At 47.0% G+C, this 22,278-nt stretch overlaps 1 protein-coding gene and 1 long non-coding RNA gene across 10 annotated transcripts in view; one reads left to right on the top strand and one right to left on the bottom strand.

Annotated features, from left to right (window-relative positions):
* The window catches only part of LOC122832739, a 2,735-nt gene extending 1,236 nt beyond the window's left edge, over positions 1 to 1,499 (top strand). Inside the window, exons 2-3 of the long non-coding RNA XR_006370866.1 lie at positions 1,211 to 1,326; positions 1,409 to 1,499. This is a non-coding gene — a long non-coding RNA (uncharacterized LOC122832739). The remainder of the gene's footprint in view (positions 1 to 1,210; positions 1,327 to 1,408) is intronic.
* Positions 1 to 22,278, bottom strand: part of si:cabz01090165.1 (uncharacterized protein LOC100333421 homolog) — a 64,861-nt gene that overhangs the window by 8,084 nt on the left and 34,499 nt on the right. For 8 of the 9 annotated variants that reach the window (XM_044119750.1, XM_044119754.1, XM_044119747.1 and 5 more), the window contains 7 exons: positions 14,325 to 14,440; positions 8,473 to 8,720; positions 6,848 to 7,048; positions 6,077 to 6,243; positions 4,366 to 4,606; positions 3,206 to 3,418; positions 2,813 to 3,123 (listed from right to left, as the gene is read on the bottom strand). In XM_044119750.1, coding sequence (XP_043975685.1) covers positions 2,813 to 3,123; positions 3,206 to 3,418; positions 4,366 to 4,606; positions 6,077 to 6,243; positions 6,848 to 7,048; positions 8,473 to 8,706 — 1,367 coding nt within the window. In that variant the 5' untranslated portion in view covers positions 8,707 to 8,720; positions 14,325 to 14,440. Of the gene's footprint in view, positions 1 to 1,629; positions 1,821 to 2,812; positions 3,124 to 3,205; positions 3,419 to 4,365; positions 4,607 to 6,076; positions 6,244 to 6,847; positions 7,049 to 8,472; positions 8,721 to 14,324; positions 14,441 to 22,278 lie in introns of those variants that run through there. The other variant, XM_044119756.1, reaches the window with a different exon arrangement.

Genomic DNA, 22,278 nt, shown 5'->3' with positions numbered 1-22,278 from the left:
TGATGACAATGACTAATAAATCTTATCTTAAACTTTGTTCAACTGTGATAGAAATGTGTTAGCAGCTATTTAGCTGCTCTTATGCTACATGAAACGTCACTAATGAAAATGTTACATCCATGAGCTGAAAATAGTCTTCATGGTTAAAGGGGAACATTGTGATGTAAAATCCTGTTTCTGAATGACGATTTTCTGCTATTTGAATGCAGGAGCATTAAAAGTGCCTTCAGATCAGCTGTTATTTCCCACAAAACACAAAACAGAATCAACTATTAGCTTCACATCTAGATTGAATTATATTGGAACTTTTTTTCTCCTTGTGGAATATTTATTCCTAAGAGGTTGAAAAAATTATAATGTGCAAAATATCATGAATTGTGTTTTTACAACTGTAAAAATAAATGTATTTCATTTCTACATCAAACAGAGTAAAAAGGAAATATATATTTATATAGCTACATCTATATAGATATATGTCTATATAGACATGGATGGATGGATGATGGATGGATGGATGATGGAAGGATGGATGATGGATGGATGGATGATTGATTGATTGATTGATTGATGGATGGATGATGGATGATGGATGGATGATGGATGGATGGATGGATGGATGGATGGATGGATGATGGATGGATGATGGACGGATGATGGATGGATGGATGATGGATGGATGGATGGATGATGGACGGATGATGGATGGATGGATGATGGATTGATGGATGATGGATGGATGGATGATGGATGGATGGATGGATGGATGATGGATGGATGGATGGATGATGGATGGATGGATGGATGATGGATGGATGATGGATGGATGATGGATGATGGATGGATGATGGATGGATTGATTGATTGATTGATTTAAAATATTTATTTGTCACCTTTTGGTTTTGGCCAAATGAAAAAATTCAAAATCTTTTTTTAAGTTCAATTCAGGGCTTAAGAGGAAAAGAAAAAATCTTAGATTTCTATATTTTTTCTTCTGTCCTGGATGAGATGAAATAAAACAAACAAAAAAAATAAATAATTCAATTTGTTTTTGTTTCTTTTTTACTCTGTTAGCTGCTGTAGAAATTAAATATATTTTTATAATCACATTTTTTGTTCATCTTCAGGAAAAGGTGAGCAAAAAGTCAAAAGGTTAAAATATTTTAACTTTGTTTTTTATTGATTCATTTTTTACTTTTACTTGAGAGAAAAGGAAACTGTTGAGGCTTTGAAGGAAACGGGTCTTCAGGGGAACAAGATGCTTCAGACATTTCATCAGGAAACATTCAGGAGTTTCTTCATGTTGTTCTTCCAACACGACTTGTTTTGGTATTTGGCTTGTTAATTATTTCAGTTCAGTAAAACTCCTCCATGCTGACTTGTTGTTGCTGTTCTGTGTATTTTGGGTCAGTCTTCTTCTCTTTAAGATGTGGATACAACACTGCCCCCTACATCAGAAGATGATAAATAAATTAAAAAGTGGAATATGAAAGATGGAGCAGCTTCTGTCCAAACAGCTGTGGGAGACGTCAGAACCATGATTTCTGCTCAGGCAGCTCCAGGACAGCCTCTGCTGGTTTCTGGGGGAACATTTTGTGGAAGAGCTTCCTTCAGTCTCCCAGCTGAATGATCACAGCATGTGGATCTTCACATCACACTTTCAGACTTCAGTGAGTCCAGACATGACTTTGAATCGTCTGGGTTGAATGGTGGATAATAGCAGTGAGTGATTTCAGCTGATATTGATTGATTTGGCCACTAGGGGGCCTCTATCTCTGAGACTCTTGGACGATAAAACCATGTGGGCAGGAAGGCATCCGGTCCTGATGAGGCAGAAATCTGGATTAAAGAAGGGACCTACTGCTTCACCACCATCTTACTGTTCTCTCTCTGCGCTCATTGAACTTGATTTCTTTTCCTTTGCAGCTGCAGCTGCAGCAGGAGCTACAGCGGCTGCAGCAGGAGCTACAGCGGCTGCAGCAGGAGCTACAGCGGCTGCAGCAGGAGCTACAGCGGCTGCAGCAGGAGCTACAGCGGCTGCAGCAGGAGCTACAGCGGCTGCAGCAGGAGCTACAGCGGCTGCAGCTAACCCCCGGCCCGGTGGTTTTCTCTGTCCAGTTAATGTACCCTGTCGTCTGGAGTCAGAGCCGGTTTGTAGAAACACTAGCTGGACTACCTGCTTCTGCTCCACACCAACAGTTTGCAGCCGCAACTCTCTTTAGTGTGGAAGATGTGACTAAATGAAAAAGATTCAAAGTGTCCGTCTGACAAAGAGCAGGAAGTGCAAGAAGCTTCTAGAAGAGAAAGTGTTTTCAGTGGAACCCCCTAACAGGAAGGTGGCATGGCATTTTACCATTAAACTAAACCGTTAGCTAATGCTTATGATTAGCGCATTAAGGTTAGCACAACATACTTTGTAGTTAGCGGTGTCCACCACTGACCATTAGCAATGCTAGCTGTGTTAATCGCTAACATAAGATCCACAGGACAGCTAGAAGTGTCGTGTCTGTAATCATGTTTTCATTAAACACGCTCCAGAGCTGTGGAATGGAACAGCTAACTCACACAGTGTGACAAAGCTTCTTATACTCTGAAGCTTTTAGGATGATCATGGATTATTAATCTGTCTGGTTATTTTAACTCCGGCTGACTGAGGTACAAATGCTAAACATCCACACAGCAAAACTCAGAATCTGCTCCAAAAAGCCTCAGCTTTCCTCTTTGTCCGATTCTGATGAGTCCAGACGGTGGCGGAGGAAACGTCCGCTCTGCGCCTGAAACGCCTGAATCACCTGAAACGCCTGAAACGCCTCACCTGTAGATCAGAATGTCGTCGGTGGAGCTGTTGTACTGGATCTGGTACATGCGGACCCCTGGGATGTGGTTCTGTGGCGGCCAGTGGATGACGGCGGAGCTGGAGGTCAGGTCCGACACGCTGACCCGCTGCGGGTCGGCCCGGGGCTGGCCCCCGCTCACGTTGGATTTGATGGATGTGGGGATGTCTGAGGGCCCCGGATCCGGCTCCAGTTTGGGCCCAAAGTGTGGCGAGGCGTTGACGACCAGTTCAACGGGAGCGGTGGCCTCGCCGGCTGCGTTGGATGCGATGCAGGTAAACTTCCCAGAATCCTTAGGAACAGGAAACAGGAGGAACTCAAAAACAGCGGAAGAGAAATTCAGGAAGAACCTGAATCGGCGAAGCCCCGCCCACCTTGACAGACGCCTTCAGGATGTCCAGCGACCCGTTCTCGTAGCAGACGGTTCTGGACGTGTTCCCGATCAGCTTCCCGTCCGGGCTGACCCAGTGCGTGGACGGCTCCGGATCCCCGATGGACTTGCAGCGCAGGCTGACCTCCTGACCCTCCATCACAAACATCTTGGAGGTGTGGCGCGTTATCATGGGCGGCTCGCAGACAAACTCCTCCTGCAGCACGGAGAGAGGCTCACAACATGGCCGCCGCGGCTCGGACCGGAGTGGATCCGGTCCGAAACGTGGAGCCCGGCAGGGGTCAGAGGTCAGGAGCTCTTAGGCTTCCTGCAGCCTCCAGCTGCGGCTCCAGAACCGAGTCAGAAACAGCAAAACCAGTCCGACTCAGAGAAGAGCAGCAGGTCACATGACCCGACAGCAGCGGCCAATCCCGTCGCTGCAGCGCCTCCTACTGGAAGATGCCGGAAGTGCATCTTCCTCTTAATCCCAGATAATCCCAGTTTATCCACACCGCCGTCTGCATCAGACGCTCAGAGAATCGCTGGAATCTGGGTGGACGGGTCAGAACCGAGTCAGAACTGGATTAGAACCTGATCAGATCAGAACCGGGGCAGAACCACTCTCCCACTAGTTGATTCCCTTCATCCGGGATTATAAACTTTAATCTGCAGTAATCTGGTGGTTAATCCGTTAGAGGAAACATGGCGGTTCGTGTTTCAGACATTTTCCCACCATGTTGGTTAGAAATGTTTAGCTAGCTGTTAGCTGAACATTTAGTTTACCAAGTAAATATTCGGCTTGTTTGGAGATAAATGTTGAACATGCTAACTGACTAGCTGAGCAGGAGTGGACTATCAAAATAAAAGCTGGGTCTTGGAGCTATAAAGTCCAGCTGGTCAGACTGAATTGTTCTGATCTGTGAGGAAACGTCCTGATGTTTAGAACGGTTCATCCAGCTTTTATTTTGGTAGTCCACTTCCAGTTGCTAACAGCTAAGTTTCATTGGATTTGGGGCAACCTGAGCAACCTGAGCAACCTGAGATGGCGAACAGTAAGTCCAGCGGCCTGGACGGACAGACCGGGAGAACCTGCTCAGCGCTGATGTTGCTCCGGCCTGATGGCGGCGCAGCTAGTGCTAGCAGGAAGTGTGTTAATGAGCGAACCTCTCTGATGGTCCAGAAGTATTTCCCGGCCAGGTCTCTGGGGGAGGCGCAGGTCTCCAGGTCGTCCTCGCGGGTCAGCCGCCGCAGCCACACCAGCTCACAGTTGCAGTGAAGCGGGTTTCCCCCGAAGCTCAGCACCAGCGCCGTGAGCGGAGAGCCCTTCATTTTGGCGTAGACCGGGATCCGCAGGAAGAGCGGGTCCGGGGGGATTTTCTTCAGCTTGTTGGACGTCATGTCCAGCCTGGTGGACACAGACACACAGACCCTCACTGACCTCCAGGGAATATTTCATCCCAGGAACATGTGAAGTAAGAGCAACACGACTGCAGCCTCAGTGGCACTTTAAAAACGCAGCCAGGAAAACGTCCCGGAAGAACAAAGCGGTTGTTCTTCCCGTCTTTTCTGAGGAAGGAGAAACGTCTTGAAGTCAGTTTCAGCGTTTCGTTTCTGCTGCTGTGAATATGAGCCCAGAGGACGTAATTATTAGAAAATAAAAGCGGCAGGTCCAGACAGGAGAGGAGAGGGGAAGGCTGACTCACTCCTCCCAAATCATAACTATGGCTTTCTGGCATTTAGTGCCGAAGGAAGAGGTGGGAGCAGATGGCAAATCGATCGATCAGGTGGGAGGAAGAGTGAGGCCAAGGATCAGCAGAGAGAGAGAGAGAGAGAGGAGCGCAGCAAACGGCTCGGCCCAGTCCTGCATCCGCCCGGATCCAACAGCCACTCACACCTGCAGCCTTCAGCCAGTCAGCGCTGCGTCCTGATTGGCTGAAGGCTGCAGTGCTGCCATGGCGGCGCAGGAACGTTAATGGACCCTAACCACAGGGCCGCTTTTCATTGGCTGATGTCCGTTCTACGTGGTCACGTGATTGGCCGTCTCACAAACAGCTTCCTGTTAGCTAAGTACAGCATAATAGCAGCACTGATACAACTTGTACACCTTGTAGCCTGTCTGCTACAGTCTTACGTTAGCTAAACAGATCAATATGCAACATGTATCTGACTCACACTGAAGATTTTATTTTAGCAGAAAAGGTTTTGGACTAAACTGTTCCTCCTGTTAGCCTCTCTAGCACCAAGTACAGCTGGTCAATCAACCATCACTGTGTTCAGGGAACCAACGATTAATAATCCAGAAATAAACTTGATATCTTAACAGACTGAATGTTTTGTTTTTAACGTAATCTTTACTCGTCTTGCGGGGCGCAGGCGGTTGCCATGGTAACAGGTGTGTTTAAACTACAAAGAGAGAGTAAAAAGGTAGGAGTGGTTTTGAGTTGATCACCTGTTCAGGTTATTTTACCTTTGTTTACCTTTGCTGTGGCTCATTACAGCCGCTGTAGTTTCTAAACGTTGGACCAATTACCTCGTTCATTTGTGAGTTTACATCATTCACAACAAACATCACATAAAACAAATAGATTTAATCAAATTTTAACAAACAAATGGCTTCTTTACCTTTACAGAGCTCTTTGGTTCCTCCTATCAGTCTGTAGCTTCTCATATTGAGGTCAAAGGTCAGATCTACCATAACTGACTGACACCTGCTGGCCTCAGGTTTTCAACCAGCTTGTGACTGAGAAACCAGTAACCTCCTCCCAGTTGATGACATGAACCTGTTAGTTCCTCTGATATATTGTGATATCCAGTAGAAATGAAGCACTAATGGAGTCATGAACTGGCTGGTGGCGCCCTGAGCACAGAGCCGTACCTGGCCAGTTTGTGCAGGTTGGAGAAGATTCCCTCGGGGACGCTCTCGATCAGGTTGTGGTCCAGGCTCAGCGTGTTGACGCTGACCAGCAGAGACACCGTGTCCCATGGGATGTCCACCAGGTTGTTGTAGCTCAGGTCCAGATCCTCCAGCGTCTCCAGGAAGTCCTGCAGGGGACAGGACAGGACAGGGACGTACTGAAGCAGCACTCGGTGCCGCTCGGGTCATTACAGAGACGTCCAGCTGGGCCGGCTGGTTCTGATGGAGCCAGGAACCACTTGACCCACAGCACCACAGCTACTGTAAGCCGCTTTTAATGACTTTCAATAAGTTTTCAGCAGAGGATTGTTGGCAGAGGCCGTCCGACTGCGAGGTCGGATGATTCATAACACTTGTTGGCAGAACGGAAAGGTTCTGACTGCTGAGCGTTGGCACGGCGCCAGCAGCGCTTTCAAACTTCATCCTCACATTATTTTATTTTCCTCTGACAAAGCCGAGCTCCCAACACTCAGACAAGGTAGAGAAGGCTGGACCAGATGAAGGCTCTTCTGTTCACCTCACTCAACGCCAGCAGAGAGAACGCTGCCAGAGCAGGACGGCCCCCTGCCGAGGCGCCCCTACCTGGACGGCCCCCTGCTGAGGCGCCCCTACCTGGAAGGCCCCCTGCTGAGGCGCCCCTACCTGGAAGGCCCCCTGCCGAGGCGCCCCTACCTGGACGGCCCCCTGCTGAGGCGCCCCTACCTGGACGGCCCCCTGCCGAGGCGCCCCTACCTGGAAGGCCCCCTCTGAGATGCTGTGCAGCTGGTTGTTGGCCAGGATCAGGTGCCTCAGGTTCACCAGGCCCTGGAAGTGCGAGTCGTCCAGGACGGTGAGGCGGTTGGCGTCCAGGTGGAGGGCGTGGAGGTCCTGCAGGTCAGCGAAGGTGTAGGGTCTGATCTGGCTGATGGTGTTCCGGCTCAGGGTCAGGTGGATCTGCACCAACAAACAGGATCACACTGGAGATACAACTAGAGGAAACAAGAACCTGTCTGGACCGGAGCCGGTTCTGCTAAAATCTTGTAAAAAATGAATTATTGGTAGAAAACCTGAACATTCAGGTAGAGATGATTTCCTTTCTGTTGCATTTTAAATTGTTGTGTTAATGAAACTTCCTGGTTCCTGGTAGGACAGGTCAGCAGTCCAGATGATGGACTCAGTCTGACAATCAGAACCAGAGTTCCCAGTTTGAGTCCACCAGTCAGGCGGGTCTCTGCCTCCCTTCCCATAGACAGGAGAGCAATAAAAATACATCCTAATTTGGACTATTTCTAAGTCATGATGTAATAAATCATCTGATTGTGTCTCTGTTGTTCTGGTTGTCTGAATTGTTTAAAGGCCGTTTTCATGTTCAGGTCCATTTCAGCCTACAGACATAAACACGCACAAAGACACGCCCACACAGATACGCCCACATAAACACGCCCACACAGACACGCCCACATAAACACACCCACAAAGACACGCCCACACAGATACGGCCACAAAGACACGCCCACATAGACACGCCCACAAAGACTCGCCAAAAAGACACGCCCACAAAGACACGCCCACACAGACACGCCCACACAGATACGCCCACACAGATACGGCCACAAAGACACGCCCACATAGACACGCCCACAAAGACTCGCCAAAAAGACACGCCCACAAAGACACACCCACAAAGACACGCCCACAAAGACACGCCCACACAGATACGCCCACACAGACACGCCCACATAAACACGCCCACACAGACACGCCCACAAAGACTCGCCAAAAAGACACGCCCACACAGACACGCCCACAAAGACTCGCCAAAAAGACACGCCCACATAGACACGCCCACAAAGACTCGCCCACACAGATACGCCCACAAAGACACGCCCACACAGACACGCCCACATAAACACCCTAACCCAGCACAACAGAGGCACAATCAAACTGTTAGATGATTTATTAATAACTCAGAAATAGTCCAACTAGTTTGAATGTCTTTTCATTTCTTTCTTACTTATGTAAAGTTTCTGTTTATATCATAGGTTTGTGCTGCAGAAAAACATTTAAAATATCAGATATTTCACCAGCAGATATTAACATTCATGGAAAAACCTTACCTAACCTTGTATTAAGGCAGAAAGTAGGCGGCCCGTAAGAAAAGCTTACAGGATTCAATTATGCCGCATATCTGATCAGTAGATTATTGTGAGGGAACACAAAGTACATTTTTTCCACATTTCGAGTTATAGACATAAATGCATATTTTCTGCCATAGCGCCGCCTACAGGTGCGGTGCGGGTTCTGAAGCTGGATACCAAAGAAAAGCTGTAATAAGTGAACCACCGACCTCGGCGGGTAAATCCGCCTCCAGAACTCACCAGGCTGGTCATGTTGGCGAAGTCTCGGTGTCTCAGCGTGGTGATGAAGTTGTCCATCAGCCGGAGCTCGGCCGTCTGCCGGTCGATGTTTGGTGGGACGAAGAGCAGGCCCGTCTTGGCGCACAGCACCGTGTAGGACGGCAGCAGGTTCTGGCAGGTGCAGCGCTTCGGACAGAGCATGTCGCAGAGGCAGGACGGGAGGCAGGACAGGAGGACGAGCCAGAGGACGTCCATGGCTGCCCGTCTGCCTGTGGACACAAAGACGGACAGAAGTCAGAACCGACCCGGAGCCTGCTGCTGCAATGACCAAAGGTTCTGGACATGTCCCTGAGTGTTTTCATTGTTCAGCAGCTCACCAGACTCCATGAAGCATTGAAATCTGGTGGAATCGGACCTGAACCGGGCCACAGCTTGAGCCAGGCTGGTACCGGAACCGGAGCCGGACCGGAACCGGGCCGCAGCAGAATGGCACAGAAAGACACAGCTTAGCGTCTTGTGCAGATACTGAACTAAGAGACTGCTGTCTTAGCTAGCGCTGCTATCGGGGAAAATCCTGCTAACCACCGGGAATGATGGGTCAGGGTTGCCATAGCGACCCTGCAGCACAAAGACAGGTGGGTCTGATCTGATACCACAGGAACCTTTTCACGTTCCTTCTCTTCACTCAACCACAGACCATCAGAACCCAGCTGCAGTTCTGGTTCTGGACGTCTTTAGAGAACATCCAGCATCATGAAGACCAAGAACACAAAACATCAACATGCTGGAGCACGGTGGTGGCAGACGCTCAGCTGGACGCCTGATGACGTTTTAATCAGAAACTTTTCTCCTCCTCATTATTCCAGGTTTTCCAGACGAGTCATCTGGTTCTGGTTCTGCTGCTGCTGTCTGCTGACTCCGGCCAGGAAACTGGAACGATGAAACTTCCTGTGCTGCGAGGCGAGAGCGCCCGACGTCACGATTCATAAATTCAGAGATTTTTCAGGCCTATAAATGTTGAACTTTCCCTGCAAACAGTGAAGGAAAACACTACCACTGGTAGTCCTCGACGCGGCCGTCGTGGGTTCGATTCCCGGACCCGGTGACATTTGCTGCATGTCTTCCCCGTCTCTCTCTCTCTCTCTCTTTCTCTCTCTCCCCTTTTCCTGTCAGCCTGCTGTCACATAAGGGACACTAGAGCCACAAAAGACCCCCTGGTGGGGAGAAAAAAAAATACCAGGAAGTCTGTCTCCACGTGAAGCAGTAACCATGGCAACGGCCTTGTTCGAAGCAATATTAGTATTTATAATGATAATAATTATATATTTTATTGAAATGGTGCTTTGTAGAAACATAATGTCACGTCACAAAAATAAAAATACATTTTAAAGAAAATAATCCAAATTAAAAAAGTAAAAAAATAAAGAAATAATAAAATAAAATAAACAGCAGAGCGTTCAGCCGGGATTTAAAGACTCAGAGTCTCTGAGTGGGAATGTGGAGGATTATTCTAAATCAGGGGTGTCAAACTCCAGTCCTCAAGGGCCGGTGTCCTGCAGTTTTTAGATGTGCCAAAGGTACAAAATGACTTAATTACCGCCTCCTTGTGTAGATAAGTTGTCCAGAACCTTTGCTAATGACCTAATTATTCTGTTCAGGTGTGGGACAGCAGAGGAACATCTAAAAGTTGCAGGGCAGTGGCCCTCCAGGACTGGAATTTGACACCTGTGTTCTAAATACTAGATGAATTCTGTCCATAAGGAGCATTCACAGAGCGGGCGGCCGCAGCTGGACCGGTACCGGTACCGGTACCGGTCCAGCTGTAAGTTCTGCTCAGAGCTCCAGGATGATCAGTCTGGATGAATCTAAACGCTGATAAACCAGCAGATCAATCTGATCAATCTGATCTCTGATCAATGGCTCCATGTTCTCCTCAGGTAGCGGCTCACCTGGATGCAGCTACTGATGGACCTGTGATTGTCTCCACACCTGATTAATAATCAAAGCTGTTGATTATTTTTAATCAGTAGGTTGGAGTTAATCTGCTGATTCAATTTCAGTCACAATGAAATGATCCAGAGATGTGGAACCCACAATTAGTCAAGGACTTTTATTTTTGCGGGCCCACTTCCTGTTTGCCCCAAACTCTGCTAGCTTATTTAAAGCCACGCCTCCAGCGCGCAGTTTAAAGATCCTCACCTGTTTCCACTGTGGTTGCGGCTCGTTGGCGTCTTCCTCACGGACTCATCAAAATCTGTAAGCCCACTGATTTGGTTGCCTGGTCAGTTTGTTTTCTGGAAGCAGTGTTGCTTTTACATGTGAAACTTCGGCTCGATTGCTCATTGGAGCGTTTTATTGGCATTATTGGCGCTGCTAGCCTGGATGTCACCGGGATTCTGGTTCCGCTGATTGTGGCTCAGCAAACCGACTCTTGATAAGGTGACCTGTTGCTGAATTTTGTGCGGGTTCAGACACGTTTATATTGATGCTGAGGCAATGAAGCTTTAAAATAAAATTTATCAGAACAGAATGTAGCTACACTCAAGTATGATATTGCGCAGTAAACGTATTTATTTAATAATTATTTTTTCTTTCTCACTCTGCTTGAGTATTTGACAATCAATTTTATTTTTCATATTTTGGAAGTGCATTTTAAGATTCAGTTGATTAACTTGAAATATGATTGATACTTTTTGTTTTACTTTATTTAAATTATGGTTGATTTAACCTGATTATTGAAGTGATTGTCTAATTATTATGAATCTAATTGTTACGTTTAATATGCACAAACTAAATGCTTAAATTTACTAATTATTTCTTTGTATTATGTTTGTACATAATTGTTATTTTGATAAAATAATGGATGTTCTGATCTTTTAGGTCTGTTGGATCAGATTCTCACCAGGATCTGAAGATGGCGAGTTGAGGAAAAGAACTATGAACTTCATGATTTTGCAATTAATTTATTCAGAGTCAATTGTCTTATGTCTCATCGTGTTGCTGTAATTGTTGTTTTTATGCAAATCACTTAATTTCACCAAAACACTGCGTCCTGTTTTTTCCACAGCTGCCAAACTCATAACTGTTACAGATGCATTTCATGAGTTCCTTCTTTACGAGACTAAAACTGAGGAAAAGTATTATTTACATTCTAGTGAGGATTTTATACACTTTTATTTTTATTGTCTTTATTCTGTGTTGGCTTATTGTCTGAGGATAAATGCAGTTCAGTTTCATCGTTTACGTTTAATCAATAAAATATGAAAATCATGGGGTTTGATGCTTCCTGGTCTAAATAACTGAATGTCGTCAGATTTCAGTGGATTTATGTGAGTTTTGACGTTTTGTACTTTGATATTGTTAATAAAAAACTGACACTTTTATACAGGCCCACTTGTGCGTAAAATATGGCGCCACACATTTTTTGTGTGCACGCCGCTTTATGCATGAGGCCCCTGATGAAGATCTGATGAAGATCTGATGAAGATCTGATGAAGCTTCTTTCTAACCAAATTTTAGAACCGGTTTGGTTCTGACCCGTTGGGTTCTGCTGCGTTAGCTGAACAGTGATGGTGAACCCGTCTGCTGTGTCTGATTATTCAGCCAAGACGGTTATTATCAAAGTGTAATAATGAATATTAATAATCGTCATGTGAGCTGGTCTGCATGTTCAATCAGCTGCTGCTGAGAGCCAAATATTTTACAGAAGTCAGTCTGGAATAACTTTACATAATTCTGTAAAGCAGAAGCAACAAACTAAATGAATGTGACATTTGAACCTCCAATCAGATCTCAGCAGAGAGCCTGTTTACTTCACGCTAATGTGGAAACAGGCAGCATCTTTTATTAATTAACTGATTTTGATGCACCAGAAACACCAAAAACAACAAAACCGTTCAGACTGGAGGCAGAAACCTGCAGCTCAAATCCTCTAGTTTTCCTCCAAAACTTGTCACCATCATTTATGGAGAATATTTCTGTGTATTATTATTATTTATTATTATTGATCAATAATAAAGCATTGTGTGCACAACGAGGGGAAAAGGCAGTTCAGGACTGAACAGGAAACAGACAGATGGAAAACGCCGACATCGTTCCAAACGCTTCAGAAACACGCTGAGGACAGGAGGGATAGCAGGTCAACAAGAACCAGCAGAACCAGAACCAGAAAATCAAACAATGATTCGTTTCCTGTCAGAACAGGAAGTAGACCTTATCTAACATGGCTTCTCTGGCGGATGCTACATCACGTCTCACTTTAGCTGCAGTTAGCCTGGAGCTAATCATAAACGCAGCGATTTGTGAAGCAGCAGCATCCTGCAGCAAAACGTCTGAATCCTTGCTCACCTTCAGAACCCGGCTAACCACCATTAAACAAACTGGACGGTCCAGCTGGTCGGGTTCTGTTCACTACACACATCCTCTAGGATGGCCACTGCTACTGGGACAAACTGGAACAAACTGGGGGAAGTATGAAAGTAAGACCTGGTGAAATAGGTCTCGCTGGTTGGCTAGCATGAGGTTAGCATGAGCTGCTGCGAATCTGGACCTGCTGATGATGTCAGCTGGGAGGGAACTGGCCAGTCTGACCAGATCAAACTGGATCCATTTGGTTCAGAGAGCAGCTGAGCAGATCCGTGATCCAGAGGATGAGAGAGAATCCAGAAAACACAGCAGAGGTCAAAGGTCAGAGAGGAAGCATCCACCTTCACTGTGAGCAGGTAGTGAACTTGAGCTGTTGAGGCTGAGTCAGAGCAACCGCTAAACAAGGCTAGGCTAGCTCTTCTAGCATGTTAGCATCTGTTAGCATTGTGGAAAATGCAGGAATCTGTCAGAATGTCAGCAGTCGGAGTCAGAATCCGAAACAAAACGTTCAGAAAGAATCTGGGAGCAGGAGCCAGGAGGACCGCCACCCAGAGGGCGGAGCCAGGAGGACCGCCACCCAGAGGGCGGAGCCAGGAGGACCGCCACCCAGAGGGCGGAGCCAGGAGGACCGCCACCGAGAGGGCGGAGCCAGGAGGACCGCCACCGAGAGGGCGGAGCCAGGAGGACCGCCACCCAGAGGGCGGAGCCAGGAGGACAGCCACCCAGAGGGCGGAGCCAGGAGGACCGCCACCCAGAGGGCGGAGCCAGGAGGACCGCCACCCAGAGGGCGGAGCCAGGAGGAACAAAGAAGTCCTCAGGTTCTGGTGACGTTCTGAACTTTCTGCCTCAGTCAGACTCGGAGCAGGACGGCGCTCGCTGCCAGCCTGTTTCTGGTCCGCAGCGTTCCCCAGTCAACTCGTTAAGACTCCAGCTGCTGCTCCTAACGAGCCAAACAAACAAACACGCCAAGGTCCAGGTGCAGGACGAGCCCGGGATCAGAGTTCATCACTTTTATCTGAAGGCCGGAGAAAATGGAGGCAAGAACAGAAACGACCAGAATCAAGTTTATGAGTTGCATGCAGATTAATCTGCCTGGATTTAATCTGCTCATGCACAGATTAGCAGCTGTCAGTGAAAGAAACTTTTTGTTCTCTGAGTGAACGATAGAAATCAATAATTCTGACATTTAAATTCTGACATTTAAATGATTAACCAATCAGCACACAGGAACAGAAATACAGCAAAAGATGCAAATAAGCAGAAAATGTCCTGAAATAGGGCTGTTCATTCATTCATTCATTCATTCATTCATTCATTCATTCATTCATTCATTGACAAGCTGACAGTGCTGATCTCCTGGATCACTGCCTCAGTTGCCCCGGGGCAGTCTGAGGCCGGTGGGCAATTCACCTGCCACCTGCAGGAAAGGTCAAGGGTCACAACACAATGAAGGGCAGAGAGCATCATCTTCCCCTCTGACCTCTGCTTTAGACACATGACCGTCTTACCTGCAGGCGGCGCCGTGTCCCTCTGCCTCGGTGGGAACCAATCAGGAGCCGGGTCAATCGGGTCAAAGGTCAGAGCAACACCAGAGAGAATGAAGAACCAGAAGGCGGAAGGCTTCCTGAGGAAGAGCAGGAGGGAACAGAAGCAGACAAACTGAGAGGGCTCTTAACATCACGAAAGGTCAAAGTTCAGCAGCTAAACAATGAATCTGTTTTCTGTGGAAGTTTGTGTTGCAGGTTGGAGGCAGCAGAAGGTGGAGCAGCTGCTCCTTCATCTCCTCCTCCTCTTCCTCTCAGGGCTCCCTGCCGCGCTGAGCACAACATCCCCGTCTGGACCCAGGACCCGTTGACCTCCACCCGGCCTCCACCTGCAGCTGGACTCTGGCAGCCTTTTTGGAGACCGGCCTGGTACCAGCTGGAGCTGCAGCGGGTCAGACTGGTTCTGCAGAACCGGCTGCAGGTCCTTCACTCCAAACGTCTCTCTGCCTCTTCAGCTGAACTGTTTCCCACTTATTGCCTCATATTTAATCTTTCATCTCCCTCTTTAAAGGCGCCGTCTCACATAGTGGAAAGGAAGCGACGGAGACGTGACTGAAAAGTCATCAGAGAAGACTGAGTGGAAGGAAAACATTCTGATCCCGGATCCAGAAACCAGCAGATTCTGGTTAGAACCTGCTGATTCTAAAAAGAATCAGCAGGTTCTGATGAAGACCACGTCCTCATCAGAACCTCCAAAACCTTTCAGGTCAAACTGCAAATAAAAAGCTGAGAAAAACAAGCTAACCAGAAGAGGAAAGGAAGAGGACGGGAAGAGGACGGGAAGAGGAAAGGAAGAGGAAGGGAAGAGGACGGGAAGAGGAAAGGAAGAGGACGGGAAGAGGAAAGGAAGAGGAAAGGAAGAGGACGGGAAGAGGAAAGGAAGAGGACGGGAAGAGGAAGGGAAGAGGAAAGGAAGAGGACGGGAAGAGGAAGGGAAGAGGAAAGGAAGAGGACGGGAAGAGGAAAGGAAGAGGAAGGGAAGAGGAAGGGAAGAGGAAAGGAAGAGGACGGGAAGAGGAAAGGAAGAGGAAAGGAAGAGGACGGGAAGAGGAAAGGAAGAGGAAGGGAAGAGGACATGAAGAGGAAAGGAAGAGGACGGGAAGAGGAAGGGAAGAGGACGGGAAGAGGAAGGGAAGAGGAAAGGAAGAGGACGGGAAGAGGAAAGGAAGAGGACGGGAAGAGGAAGGGAAGAGGAAAGGAAGAGGACGGGAAGAGGAAAGGAAGAGGACGGGAAGAGGAAGGGAAGAGGAAAGGAAGTGGACGGGAAGAGGAAAGGAAGAGGACGGGAAGAGGAAATGAAGAGGAAAGGAAGAGGACGGGAAGAGGAAAGGAAGAGGAAAGGAAGAGGACGGGAAGAGGAAGGGAAGAGGAAAGGAAGAGGACGGGAAGAGGAAAGGAAGAGGAAGGGAAGAGGACGGGAAGAGGAAAGGAAGAGGAAGGGAAGAGGAAAGGAAGAGGACGGGAAGAGGAAAGGAAGAGGACGGGAAGAGGAAAGGAAGAGGAAAGGAAGAGGAAGGGAAGAGGAAAGGAAGTGGACGGGAAGAGGAAAGGAAGAGGACGGGAAGAGGAAGGGAAGAGGAAAGGAAGTGGACGGGAAGAGGAAAGGAAGAGGACGGGAAGAGGAAAGGAAGAGGAAAGGAAGAGGACGGGAAGAGGAAAGGAAGAGGAAGGGAAGAGGACAGGAAGAGGAAAGGAAGAGGACGGGAAGAGGAAGGGAAGAGGACGGGAAGAGGAAAGGAAGAGGACGGGAAGAGGAAAGGAAGAGGACGGGAAGAGGAAAGGAAGAGGAAGGGAAGAGGACGGGAAGAGGAAAGGAAGAGGAAGGGAAGAGGAAAGGAAGAGGACGGGAAGAGGAAAGGAAGAGGACGGGAAGAGGAAAGGAAGAGGAAAGGAAGAGGACGGGAAGAGGAAAGGAAGAGGAAGGGAAGAGGACGGGAAGAGGAAAGGAAGAGGACGGGAAGAGGACGGGAAGAGGAAGGTAAGAGGAAAGAAAGAGGACGGGAAGAGGAAAGGAAGAGGAAAGGAAGAGGACGGGAAGAGGAAAGGAAGAGGAAAGGAAGAGGACGGGAACAGGAAGGGAAGAGGAAAGGAAGAGGAAGGGAAGAGGAAAGGAAGAGGACGGGAAGAGGAAAGGAAGAGGACGGGAAGAGGAAAGGAAGAGGAAGGGAAGAGGACGGGAAGAGGAAAGGAAGAGGACGGGAAGAGGAAAGGAAGAGGACGGGAAGAGGAAAGGAAGAGGACGGGAAGAGGAAAGGAAGAGGAAGGGAAGAGGACGGGAAGAGGAAGGGAAGAGGAAAGGAAGAGGACGGGAAGAGGAAGGGAAGAGGACGAGAAGAGGACGGGAAGAGGACGGGAAGAGGAAAGGAAGAGGAAGGGAAGAGGAAAGGAAGAGGAAAGGAAGAGGAAAGGAAGAGGAAAGGAAGAGGAAGGGAAGAGGAAAGGAAGAGGAAGGGAAGAGGAAAGGAAGAGGAAAGGAAGAGGAAGGGAAGAGGAAAGGAAGAGGAAGGGAAGAGGAAAGGAAGACGAAAGGAAGAGGAAGGGAAGAGGAAAGGAAGAGGAAGGAAAGAGGAAGGGAAGAGGAAAGGAAGAGGAAGGAAAGAGGAAGGGAAGAGGAAAGGAAGAGGACGGGAAGAGAACAGATCAGGAAGACAAACAGCATGAATACAAGTTCAGACCATTATGATAGAAAATATTTAAAGTGACTGGAAGCTGCAGAAACCTTTCAACATTCACAGAGCTCCTATTTTCCGCAGGTGGAAAACATCCTGCAGCAGAACAGGAGCCGTCGGCCATGATGGAGCGCCATCATCCTGGACGTGAAATGTCCAGCTGGTGTGACCCGGACACACCTTTCAGATGGCGGATCTGATTGGTTGGAGATCGACAGCAAGCTAACGGTTAGCCCTAGCCAGAGTCCAGGAGGTGGGTTAGTAGCTGACTGAGCAGCCAACTACAACCACTGCCCTCCATCTTTAGTTAGGTCAGCCTGTTAGCTCCTCTTTCCAACCTGAAGATGCTTCCTGAGTCCAGAGCAGAGCCCATCAGAACCAGAGGTAACGAACAGGGAGGACAAACAATCACACATTATCATGGAAATGTTTGATTTGCTTCGCCAGAGGAGAAACATCCTTCACAATAATACTACTACTAATAATAAGGTTCTGTTCACTTCTATCTGGTTCTATGAAGTTAAAACTAATAATAATTATTATTACAATTATAATAACAATTAGTTATTGTTATTAACAGCTCCACCTGCTGCAGCTCCGTCTGCTGCTGCGCCAACTGCTGCAGCAGCGCCTCCTGCCTCCCAGATGGAGGCAAGGGGCGGGTCAGAGGCAGCGCGCCGTTTGCTGCTGTGCAGGAAGACAAGTCTAATAACTGATGGAGTCAAAGTGACACGGGTCTGTTCTTCCATTTTACTTCCATGCATAGAAACTGGAAACACAAATTCCCACCAACAGGAAAATAGAGAAATGAAGCTGCAGCAGCTGCAGCAGCAATGTATACTTTAGATAAACACATTTATACAAAAACACGGCCAGAGGAGCTGCAGCAGATAAAAGCAAAACCCAAAGAGATTCAGAGCAAAGGAAGATCAGAGGAGAGATGGAGGAAGAGGAGGAGGAGGAGCTGAACCAAGGATGAAGAAAACTCCTTTCACCGGAGGAAGAGGAGGAACAGGAAGATGAGGAAGATGAGGAGGAAGAGGCATTGATTTCAGAAACAGAAAGGAGTTGACAGAGAGAGGAGAGATGGAGGAAGAGCCAGAAGCTGCTTTCTGTTCAGCTGCAGCTGCTCAGCATCTCCTCCATTTGTTCAGCACTTCCTGCGCCTCAAAATGGAGGCCAGGAACAGGAAGTCCCCACACTGTAAAATGTAAAAGTAAAGTGTACTCAAAAAGAAAAGTGACCTGAACTCATTCCAGCTTAGTCTGTTGACTATACTAACTTAAACTTAGCAAAGACAACTTTCTACTGAGGCAAGTAATCAAACTCATCAGCAGCAAGTAACCCGAACTTGGAGTTATGAGTGAGCAAAACGCATCTGCATAACCAGCAAAAAACTCGGCATCATTCGGCAGCTCTCGTTGAACGCACATGCGCATTGGACACTGACGAGTGACGACGTGTTTGAAAGAAACGCCAAACTGTCAACAATACGGCGGTTGCTGCAGCTAAGTTTTGTCACGGTAAGTCCCACTGTTTTTTAGCAAACTTATATTCGTTATCTCGGCCGTATAATTCATCCGTAAGTCCAGGTTTTGAGGTTAACTTTATGTGTAATGATTTAGCGATGCCTGGGACCAACGTTAGTCGAAAATATCATGTTTATTTAGTGGCAACAAGATGGAGCGGCAGTGCAAAAAAGCTCTCCGGGGCGCAAAACAAAAAAAGGAAAAGGGATAAGATAAAGATGTTGGCGGGTTAAAAAAGCCGCTGTACTGTTATAGAAGGCTTATGATGAGTAGACTGCCATAGGTAGGGCAGCTGTAAAGTGTAGGAGAAGCAGCCGTGATGAAGAAGTGTTATGTTGATATGTAATTGTGGTGTTTATTGTTGTTAGGACTGCGAAGACCCAGACGTGTCTCACACCCCCATTGGGATCCTGACCATCATTCCTGATGACAGGCAGGCCTCCACTGACTCACTGCACCTCCAGTCTTCAAGTACTGCCATCATTTTGGAAGGAAGTCTTGTCCTGAATGATCTTGGGAATCTTCCACATGCCATGTGCTCTTTGGACTTATTTATTCTCTGAATTTGGAGTACCCTCAACAACTGAAGTACACCTTTGACTTCATCCAAAGGGTGCTTCTCTCACTTGGACATAAATCCCTAAAACCAAAAATACAATCACTCAAAAATCTTCTGATGCAATGAGTGAATGTGATGTGACATTATGGATCAACGTTGATACCTTTACCCTTATTGGAAAAGTGATTTTTATTTCTTGTTTGATTCTTTTTTTGTTGGAGAGAGCATCATTGCACTTACAGACTACTAAATGGTTTTATGTTAATGAGGAGAAACATTACTTCACTTCACTACTTCATTATTTACTTTATCAATGTTATGATAAATGTTGGGCTCTAGTATTGAGAATTGAGTTTTTGTTTCACACCAGTCAACAAAGACATTTAAGCAGGGATTCTCAAAGTTTTAAAGACTGAGGGCCATTTGAAGGATTCAATATTAGATTGAAGGCTACCCTAGAAAAAAAGTCATGTCATTTTTTTTCCCTAAAAAAAGTCTATGGAAAACTTTGTTTCCAGGTTAGTGTGTATGTAACCACACTTGAGAACCTTGTATTTAAGGTAAACTTGTTTAATTATTAAACATTTTTTTCCATTCAAACTGTTGTCTGTTGGCTCTTCGTTCCAATAACTTAACACTTTTGGTTCATCTTACTTGAACATATCAAGGCAATTGGTTTCCTGATATTTTGCAAGTAATGTGAACTCTTAAACGTGTAAGTATAACTTATTTTTATGAGTACTGCTTAATTGACATAACTCACAATTTGAAGTAGTCATAATTTACATTTTATAGTCAACTTTACTAATGATTTTGAGTTAACGGCACTCAGGTTTACTGCCTTTATCTGAGTGGTCTAAACATAGTTATTTTTAGCAATAACACCTTAAAATGAATTAGCTACTTTACTTGGAGATTTTGAGGCAATCGGTTTCCTAACTTTTTTTAAGTAAAGTGAACTTATTACATTTTACAGTGCAGAGCTTTGACCCGGCCGGTCCTCCTGTCCATTCATTGGCTCCTTCAGGGCTGGACCACAGGAAGTGATTAGAACCAGGAGGGTCAAACTGTCACCACCCACTCAGTCCATCCAGTAAGACCGAGGGGTCCAGAGGTTCTGATCAGAACCTCCTGGTACCAGCAGCTGATCATCATCATCATCATCATCATCCTCCAGCAGGACGGACCAAAAAATGGACAACAACCAGAGAGAGACAGCAGGGGAAGGACTGCGGTCTTCTCCACGCAGCCATTAACAGATGGCTGCCTCTCACACACACACACACACACACACACACACACACACACACACACACACACACACACACACACACACACACACACACACACACACACACACACACACACACACACACACACACACACACACACACACACAGGCGTCCTGGATGTTTGGAGAGATGGACAAGCAGAGCATCTCATTATCAGAATGTTTTCTTTTTAAATCATTTGTTCATCATCATCATTTTTATTTTGCTGCTTTTCCAGTTTCCTGTCGGTGAAATTTATATATAATAAATATAGTTTTAATGTTTAGTAGGTTTTATTTATTGCGTCTAACTGTGAGCCTTCACTGGTTCAGATCAGTGAGGCTGTTAGCATATGGGCTAACAGCAGGGTCACAGAGAACATGGCCGACTGAACATAAACATCCTGAGTTCCTCTCAGCCAATGGAGTCGCATGCTGTGGTAGCAACCACGCAACGGGCCAATCAGGAGCTCCGCTTGATACAAACCGGCCAATCAGGGGTCGGTCCAGGAGCGGTTCTGCCCGCCCAGCTCCTCCTACAGCTTCAGATGCTGCTTCCTCCATTACATTTGATCAGAACAACTCAGTAACCGCGTGACCTCTGCTGCATGTGGCCGCGGGACACAAACAAGTAACATTATGTCTGAAAGGAGGATATTTCATCATGTTTGGTGCCAGGAACAGAATCCCAGCCGACGGGCTTCTGATGCTCGTTATTCCGGACCAGAATCTTCTGATCGATGAGGCGAGACCAAAGCAATGGACATACGAGGAATCAAACCAATTAGTCACTCAGAGAGAAGCCTTACCGCTGCCTTACCATGAACTGATGGCCTAGTCAAAGGCTTTTCAGTAGGGCAGACAGAACTACGACTGGTCAGCAGTGGTTCCAGCTCTAGACTGATCCTCACTGGAGCAGAACCTGGCTTCGGTTCTGATAGTTTAACCCGGAAACAGCAGCTCCACTGCGAGCTCTTCCTTCCTGTTGCTGCATCACGCTCTGCCTCCATAACCCTGGAGGTCTTCTTCTTCTTCTCCAGAAGAGCTGCAGTCAGTCTGAGAGCGACCTTTGACCTGTCAGCTTCTGAGCCTCTCCTGGTTCTGGTCCATTTCGCTCTGCTACATCTCTATTTCTGCTGATCTCTGCTTTTCTTTGATGTCAGCATCCTGTTGGTGAAGGCCAGAATGCTAACGGCGACTAGCATGGCACCATGGCCAGAATGCTAACGGCGACTAGCATGGCACCATGGCCAGAATGCTAACGGCGACTAGCATGGCACCATGGCCAGAATGCTAACGGCGACTAGCATGGCACCATGGCCAGAATGCTAACGGCGACTAGCATGGCACCATGGCCAGAATGCTAACGGCGACTAGCATGGCACCATGAAGATTTACCCTTCAACAGCCCAGGAAACCAGACGGGGCCGTAATGGAGGGGAATCCCACAAATAAAGACACGGCTGGAGTTTAAATACGACCCAACATCGGATGAAATTAAAACAACAAAACACGAATACTAGAACACAACAGGACCGATGCAAAGGGAAGAATAATAACCAGAGACGCTCTGATCACCGCCGACATCCTGACTGGCTGTTTGTTTTTCACTTCAGGTTGAAATACTACTAATATACCAAGTGATCAGGGAAAATGGAAATTAATCTGGCAATAAATTCACCTAATTTAAACAAAAACATGCAAAATACTTGCAGGCACAAAACAGCAGCTATTCAGTAAAAAGGACTGACAAACCTATCAGTAAATTAATATTTAACAGTAAGGCTCTCAGCCATAAATTATACAGAAATCTGACAACACAGATATCAAATAATGTCAACAGAAAAAGGAAACGTTCATTAAAGTCAAATGCAGGTTGAATAAAATAAAC

Source organism: Gambusia affinis, linkage group LG06, assembly GCF_019740435.1.
Source record: "Gambusia affinis linkage group LG06, SWU_Gaff_1.0, whole genome shotgun sequence".
In the NCBI taxonomy this organism is placed as follows: domain Eukaryota; kingdom Metazoa; phylum Chordata; class Actinopteri; order Cyprinodontiformes; family Poeciliidae; genus Gambusia; species Gambusia affinis.
The sequence above is the reverse complement of the archived record's forward strand: the minus strand, read 5'-3'. Positions and strand labels throughout refer to the sequence as shown.